The 8,491-nt window shown below is 33.6% G+C and overlaps 1 protein-coding gene across 1 annotated transcript; it reads left to right on the top strand.

The window, feature by feature from the left end:
* Positions 1 to 4,111: 4,111 nt before the first annotated feature.
* On the top strand, positions 4,112 to 4,573 carry LOC149408200 (small polypeptide DEVIL 3-like). Its single transcript, XM_089628563.1, has one exon. The coding sequence runs from the start codon at positions 4,218 to 4,220 to the stop codon at positions 4,362 to 4,364; it is 147 nt and encodes a 48-aa protein (XP_089484689.1). The 5' UTR covers positions 4,112 to 4,217; the 3' UTR covers positions 4,365 to 4,573.
* The last annotated feature ends 3,918 nt before the right edge of the window (positions 4,574 to 8,491 follow it).

Genomic DNA, 8,491 nt, shown 5'->3' with positions numbered 1-8,491 from the left:
ATCATCCAAAGACTCGTCTTAATACAGCGAACGTACGTACAAAACTTGAAGATCTCATATGGATTTTTTGATTAACCCAAGACCAAGATATGATTTGATCATCTAACAATTCTAAGCAAAGAGATCTACATCTAATTAATTATTTTTTCATATTTAACATTTTATAATATGTTAATGTATACATGGGTTTATTAATATTGAGAAAAAGAGAAAATAATGAAGCAATGTCCCATAAACAAGAACATGACTGCAAAAAATATTGGTGGTTGTTTAGTTTTCCAAAGGCAAAGACTGTGGAGATCACGAGGTTTCAAGCAACCATGTCTTCTTCTTATTTGTGTTGTAACAAGTGTCATTTTTTTTATAAATGTAATTGCTTATCGTTTTAAGTATTATTCGAATAATCCGTATATATATATATATATATATATATATACATATATATATAATGGTTTGAAACACCAGTCGTTATTTTAAAGACTTTTGAACGTTTTTCCATGTCTCGCTTTAGTCAGCTTGTATGTGTCTGTTCATGGGCTTTTTGTATTGTTTAATAATTCTGTACATGACTGTCCGTCCCTACTTGAATTTGACTATTTTGTTTAAATAATTCAAGATAAAGAAAAAAACCCACACCATCATGTCTTCGCAACGAGCTACGATCAGCTGGGCCAAACCCCATGATTAGAAAAGACTTGGATATTATCCCTTCCACGAACAACGTTTCGAGACCTTTTCCTTTTTCTTTTCTTATTTCACTATCAAATTCGTTGGAGTTCGGTAGTATTTAAGTGGTATCCGTAGAGAAATATCGTAGCACGCCAAACCAATGCACGTGACGTCAAATCACGGGACAATAATATATGTTAAATGATGTATATATCCTAATTGCTTTGTTGAGTTTGTATTGTAATAGCTTAATATAGTTGTTACACATGCGTGATTGAGTCTTATCAAATATACTGTATATTCATGAAGAGGGATTTGGTTAAAACAGTGTGCCTAATCCGCAAATTCATATAGCATTCCATTGTATTAGCAGACAACATAAAAGTCTAATTGATTTGTTACACTGATGGGTCAAAATCAAATGTAAGAATATGTAAGTACACTTGAAACAACACCACTCGCAACAAAATCATATTAAGTTACCGTTAGGTTAAACATGATGCAAATTGGCATCAAGAAGTAGGGGTGAAACTGGATCGGTTCGGTTCGGTTTTTGACATTTTTAGTATCTGAATCCGAATTTTCGGTTTTTAAAAACTCGGTCCAGTATCCGGTCCAATTTAGTCTAAAACCGAAATTCGGTTATCCGAATATTCGTTATCCGGTTTCTTAAATCCAGTATCCAGTCCAGTATCCAATTTTTAAAATTCGGTTATCCAGTTTGTAAAATTTCAAATCCAGTTTAATATCCAGTTTTATAAAATGGATATCTAATTTCTAAAATCCAAATCCGGTTTGTAAAAATTCAAAAAACGAGTACGAATCTTATAAAACTCTAAAATAACAATACATAATCTAAAACTGAGTAAAAAAATAAAATTCAAAAGGACACTCATCTCCAACTACCTGCACATGTAAATATCATAATATAAAATTAAAATTACAACCTTAATGATCATAATAAACCATACAACAATTGAATTTGTATGTTACCTTTATAGATCACATAATCAAGTTGTAGTAGCAGTAAGAGTTTATATATGAGAAGTTTGTTCTTCTATGACAACTTGACCATCATCTGTTAATAATAATGATATAAATTTAAAATAAATTTGTTTTAATAAACAAACAACAAATGAATATGTCAAATAAAATATCAAATTAATTATCTTATCCGAAACAACTTGCTTAGAATCATTTAGTGCTTCACTTCATCCATGTATTCTCGCAATACAGTAGGATCTTTTTACGAGCTCAACCAACTTTTAGTGTAAATCAATGCTTCCACCATTCTCGGAGACAAAGAACTTCCAAAAAGATCTAGAATGCGACCATTCTCTTAATACATATTTATTTTTTAATTAAAAAAATCGGTTAAATAACCGATATCCAGATTTTTCCAAAATCAAATCCGATATCAAAACTGGATCGGTTATCCGAATCCGAATTTCGGTTAGCTGACGAGTCTCCAAATTTCGGTTTCGATTCGGTTTGGATATCGGTTTTATCCGATTTTCGGTTCGGTTTTGTACAGCCTATCAAGAAGCGTCGCTTGAGAGTCGATTAAAGCATTAAGGGTCGCGAAAAGACATGCGCTCATAAATCACATTGCGCCAACGCCGCCAGTGGAATATCTAGAAAATCATATATAAATTGTTTAGATACAGAAAAAACTTCTTATACACTCATCGAGTGCATATTTAATTGATTGAACATGGAGTGTGGAGTTTGAAGTAATAATGGACCTCTAAAAGTGGCCAAACATTGAAATCAAGTCTGATTCTGATATCATGTTAGAAGTGTATGTTTAACGAAAGTTTTTAGGTAATTTAAAAAAGTAAAGAAGAGTGTGTACTTTAATTCACATACAAAAACTAAAAACTAGCTTAAAATTAGAGACTTGTCAAAATTACTAAGAAGAAGCACCTTGTTTATTTAGGTACAGAGTTGGTGTGAGATCTATCTATAAAGACTTTTATCCCTCATTATTTTTTCAGAAGGTGAAATAGTTTTAGGTCAACGGATTGTTGAGTTGTTTTCCTGTGTAGTAGAAAGTGATTCTCGTGGAGCACGAGACAAAACATGTGGGATTATGTTTTGTTTTAGGCTAAACAGTGTAGTAATTACCTTCAACTTTTGTTGGGTATATAGGGAGGAACTCACACTGGGATTGTATTGCAAAATCTTGAATTTTGAGCTCTCAATTTAATATTATTGTGAATTTGGTAACAACCTGTATTTATCACTTCTTAATTTGGGACATCCAATATGATTGGTTCTTCGCAGAGGTTTGCTCACTAAACAATGACATTAAAAAAAGGTTTGAATCATCGACAATGTTGTATTTTTTTAGCTTTTCTTTTAAAGTGCCCATAAAGACATGCACATACATTAGTTATATCCATGTTCTCATATTACAAGGAACCAAAAAGAGGATAGAAAATAAAAATCAACACTCCCATAATAGTTCTTGTGCTTTAAGTAATTAACAAACAAATATAATAAAAAAAAAAATCATTTGCAATATATGATTAATACAGCATGTAAAAGATATAGTACAGCTATTTATTAACGTAAATATATGATCCTCTTAATAAATATCCAAGTTTTGAAACATGAATACTGTACAATGGACCATGAATGTTGCAAAGTGTAGTATTGTGATTCCAGACATACATCACTGAACAAAGTCTTGTTGTTATTATTGGGAATTATATACATGCGTGTGTGCATGAATGTGAATATATTAATTCTATGAATAAACAAGACATGGCATGGCAATTCAATTTCCAATTTGCTAAAATGTCTGCAAAATACTAGTTTTTTTTATATCACCCATTGCAAAATTTATATTTTCATTTTCCTTGATTTTTAATGGCCGACAATACCCTTGGTGGTTGATGCTAAAATTAAATGCTGCGAAAGTTTAAAAAATGACGTGGCAAGAGGTGAAAAAAACCAAAAAAAAAAAGGCACTGAGTAAAAAAAAATACTTGGGCCCCCCAAGAAGAGACCAAGAGGAAATTGAGTGGAAGGAACCCAAATATAGTTTGTTTCATGAAGCACAAATTAAATAAACACTAATCATCGCTATCATGAACGACTCTTATCAAAAAGAGTTCATGACTTCAGTTTCCAATTAAAAGTACAAAACAACTCAAACACGCCTATGATTATATAACACATTGTAGTGCTTTGTAGTGTAGTGAGATATATAACAACAATCCTTAATTGATTAATCGATGTTTTCCATTGCTTAGCCAATACTAAGGATTCGGATACGTGCAACATACCTTATCTTATTAATAATTAATATATAATTATGTGCATGATGGGTTGTACACAAGGTAGTGTGATATATAAAGAATAATACTTGAGAGATGTGGGCCCCACTCACACCACTCTATTTATACCAATCCTTTACTTATACATTCTCATATCACTCACTCAAATCACACTAGTATCACAAACAATACAACCTTGCCGGGCTCTAATTCGTATATTCTCTCTCTAAAACTCTTTCTCTCTCTACAAATCGCGGAGGAGATATGAAGATGATGGGAAGCGCCACCGCGGAAGAGCAGTCAAAGAGAAAGGCGTCGTGTCGGAAGCTGGGTGGTTATTTAAAGCAACAGAAGGGAAGGCTTTACATCATAAGAAGATGTGTTGTCATGCTTCTTTGCTGGCATGATTAATTATTATTAGTTATTTATGCTGTTAATTCAGAGTAGATACTATAGTTATTTGTTTCATTCTATGCCTTCTCAACAAATATTGAGGAATAAGGCTTTTTTTTTTTTTTTTTCTTCTTCTTTTTCTTGCAGTAGCAAGATCGAAGTGTAAATAGCAATTGAGGAATGTTTTTACCCATACATATTCGTTATTGACTTATTATTAATAGCAATATCTTCAAAGTTGAGTTTTGTTTGATGTTATGTATTATATCTTCTTTTTAATGAGGGTATGTAGCAATTATTCAGCTAAATATATCTCTGACGTATGTATGACTTTTGATCTATTCTTGTGAGCTTAGAGAGACTCCTAAATACGTGTATATTGTTAGTTTTTTTTATAGCACAAAAATAGGTAAATGTGTAATGTTTATACCCATGCTATATATGTGTAAATAATAGTTATACACACATCATTACGGTAGTTATGACTTAAGACCGTCGCTCGATGACTGATAATAATACCTATAATGTTTTTTTTTTTCTATAACGAAGAAACAAAGATTGTCCTCGTCAGATGGAAAGAATTATTTTTCGAAAATGAGTCGACTAGTCGAGTAAAGAAACAGAATCTTTGATCTTTTTATAGCCAGGCATTGTAAATATAAAAGAAAAAAGTAAAAATGACTAGAGTGGGAGAGAGAGAGAGAAGGGGTTAGAAAGAGAGATATTCCCGGAAGATAGTGGAGATATGAACGGTGCAAAATTATTGAATACGGGAATGGGATTGCTTTGCTTTGCTACATGGCTAAATGAATTGTCGTTTGTGTAGTATCTACTAGCTAGCAATAGGCTCTATAATTTTGTTGCGGTCTTGTCAACTCAGCCACGAATTGCTCTGCAGGTTCACGATAATTACAAAAATATATATTGGCCATATGAAAAAAAAAATACAGAAAAAAGTTAATTCACATGTATATTGGCCATGGCGTGCTAGCTGTACCCTTTGATTGGAACCTTTGCCTTCAATTACCATTTCACCATTGAAAGTATTAATCTCTCTTTAGATATAGCTCTAACAGTTAGGATATTAACACAAATATTATCATTTCGCTGTCACATATAAAAAGGGTCAAGCGGCTATATAGCCAAATAAAATTTAAGTTTTTGCAAAATAGCCATTGTTTATCAATTATAAGCAAACTAGCCTAAGTAAGATTAATCTAGACTGGATTAAATTTAATCTCAACGAACTACAAAGACAGAATGTAAGCTTTACGAAGGTTGGATTAAAATTAATCGAGACAGGATTAAAAGTCGTAGTACTCTCAATTGGCTATTTTGCTATACCTAATGAAACTATATATGACTATTTTACAAAAGTCATAGTTTGAATTGACTACTTCATACCATTTTTCCTATAAAAAATCAACCAAAAATAAAGTTGACAAATTTATTACTTAATGAATATAAAAAATTTATAATACACTTAATAAAATATGCCATGAAATAAAAAAAATTTCGTGACAGATTTTGTGACAGATCTGTCACGAAATTCACTAATTTTGTGATTGTAAAAAATATTATAGATTAGTATTCTGTTTAATTGTAAATAGGTGTATTTCAGTTTTATTGTTATTAGTTTAGGATAATTACTTAATTAGAATAGGTCTTATCGGGTAGTTAGGTAGTTCTATTATTTAGCTAATAATTAGCGGTCTGTTATTTTGTAAAACCTCTCTTGTACGTATATTTAATTCCGATTCTGGATGACTGAGAAGTATTGAAGTTTTCCCTAAAACTTACATGGTGTCAGAGCCTGTAATCTATGGAAAATTCGACTAGCCAAACAAACACAAAATCTCTCTCATCTATCTCGCAAATCAACAATATGGGCTCATCCAATTCTTCTGTCCATTCGTCTATGCTAATCACTGGGCATAGATTAACTACATGAAATTATATGGAATGAGCCCAATCTGTGAAACTCGCAATCGATGGGAGAGGAAAACTTGGCTATCTGACAGGCGAAATCAAAGGACCAAAAGAAGGAGATGATGACTTCAATACCTTGAGATTCGAGAACTCACTAGTCACAGCGTGGCTACTCAATTCGATGGAAGCATCAATCGCCAAACCCCACATGTTCATGAAGACGGCAAAAGGAAGTCTAGGATTCAGTCAGAGAGACGTACTCTGATCGTGAGAACACATCGCAAATCTTCGAAGTGAAGACCAAGCTGTAGCAATCCAGACAGGGAGGCCGAGATGTGACAACCTAATACAACGAGATAGTGGCGCACTGACAAGAGCTGGATCAGTACCACGACGATGTGTGGGAGAGTGCAACTGACTGCGCTCGACAGAAGAAACGCGAGGAGAATGACCGCATTTATATGTTTTTAGCAGGTGTGAATCGTGACCTCGATGAAGTCAAAGGAAGAATCCTCGGTAGACGTCCGCTGCCATCAATCCGAGAAGTCTTCTCAGAGGTCAGAATTGAAGAGAATCGAAGGAAGATCATGCGCCGTGATGAAGAACATGCACCGGCCGATTCAGTTCAAGAGACGTCAGCCTTGTTTGTAGAAGCCATGGTGCGACCACTGCAAGAAACTGTGGCACACCCGAGAGACCTGCTGGAAGATTCATGGAAAGCCACCAGGGTACAAGATAAAGGCAGAGCGAGCTCTTCAAGCCTCCACATCCGAAACCTCTCAAGACCAGCAAGTCAATTCCGCACAAATGTCATTCACCAAGGATCAGATAGAGCAGCTCCTAAAAATCATTAAAACCACACAAACACCTAGCCAAAATGTCCCTACGTGTTCCTTTGCACAAGATGGTAAAAATATTCCTACTTCTCTTCTAAGCTCTAAAACAAATAACACCTGGATTATAGATTCTGGTGCTTCTGATCATATGACGGGAAATTCGAGTCTTTTTTGTTCCTATAAACCTTGTGCTGGAAATAGAAAGGTTAGGTTTGCTGATGGAAATTTTTCAGCGATTGCGGGAATATGGGAAATAAAATTATCAGATTCCTTACCCTTGTCTCAAGTCCTTCATGTCCCAAATTTGTCTTTTAACCTTGTTTCTGTCAGTAAAATCACTAAAGACCTAAATTGTAGTGTTGAATTTCACTCTTCGATGTGTCTTTTTCAGGAACTGGTTATGGGGAGGAGGATTGGCAATGCTAAGGAGCTTGATGGCCTCTATTTCTTAGAATGATCGGACTAGAATAAAATAGGTCAAAAACCTTCTTGTTTTCAGATTATTTCCCTTCCGAATAATAATGAAGTGTATAAAATGCATTTTAGACTAGGTCATCCTAGTTTTTTTTATTTAAAAAGATTGTACCCATCTCTTTTCACTAATAAAGATCCTTCTTCTTTCTATAGTGATATATGTGCTTTCGCAAAACACCATAAAAGTCACTATTCTACACGTACATATACTCATACCTCTCCATTTACACTAATACATAGTAATATCTGGGGGGCGTCTAGAGTATCTACATTAACTGGAAAAAGATGGTTTATGACAATAATAGATGACCATACACGGGTTAGTTGGGTTTTTTTGTTGAAAGAAAAAAGTGAAGTTGAAACCATTTTTAAATTTTTTTTTAACATGGTACAAACTCAATATAATGTGAAAATTAAAATGGTTAGAAGTGACAACGGTCGAGAGTATTTTTCACACACTTTAAACAGGTTTTTTGCCGAACAAGGGGTAATTCATCAAAGTTCATGTGTTGACACACCTTCTTAAAATGGCATAGCGGAAAGAAAAAATAGGCATCTTTTGGAAGTAACACGAACACTTATGTTTTCAGCCAAACTTCATAAATATCTTTGGGGAGATACACTTCTTCATGCCACATATTTAATAAATCGTATGCCTTCAAAAGTACTAAATTTTAAAACCCCTATCAATGTTTTTCAGCAAAGCTTTCCAAACTCTCGGTCCATTCAATCAATTCCTTTAAAAAAATTTGGCTGCATTGTTTTCATAAAGAACCCGGACCGATCAGCAAGCAAATTAGACCCTAAAGGTCAAAAATGCATTTTTTTAGGCGTTTCATCAACTCAAAAAGGATATAAATGTTATAATCCCCATACAAAAAAATGTTTATCACGATGGATACAATA

The sequence above is a fragment of the Urtica dioica genome, chromosome 1, assembly GCF_054948205.1.
Source record: "Urtica dioica subsp. dioica isolate 48M chromosome 1, U.dioica_male_clone48M_v1_H2, whole genome shotgun sequence".
Classification (NCBI taxonomy): domain Eukaryota; kingdom Viridiplantae; phylum Streptophyta; class Magnoliopsida; order Rosales; family Urticaceae; genus Urtica; species Urtica dioica.
Note: the sequence above shows the minus strand (reverse complement) of the source record. Positions and strands in the feature narration are given on the sequence as shown.

Coding starts and splice junctions, on each gene's coding strand:
- LOC149408200 (XM_089628563.1), top strand. CDS start 4,218: ATGAAGATGATGGGAAGCGCCACCGCGGAAGAGCAGTCAAAGAGAAAG.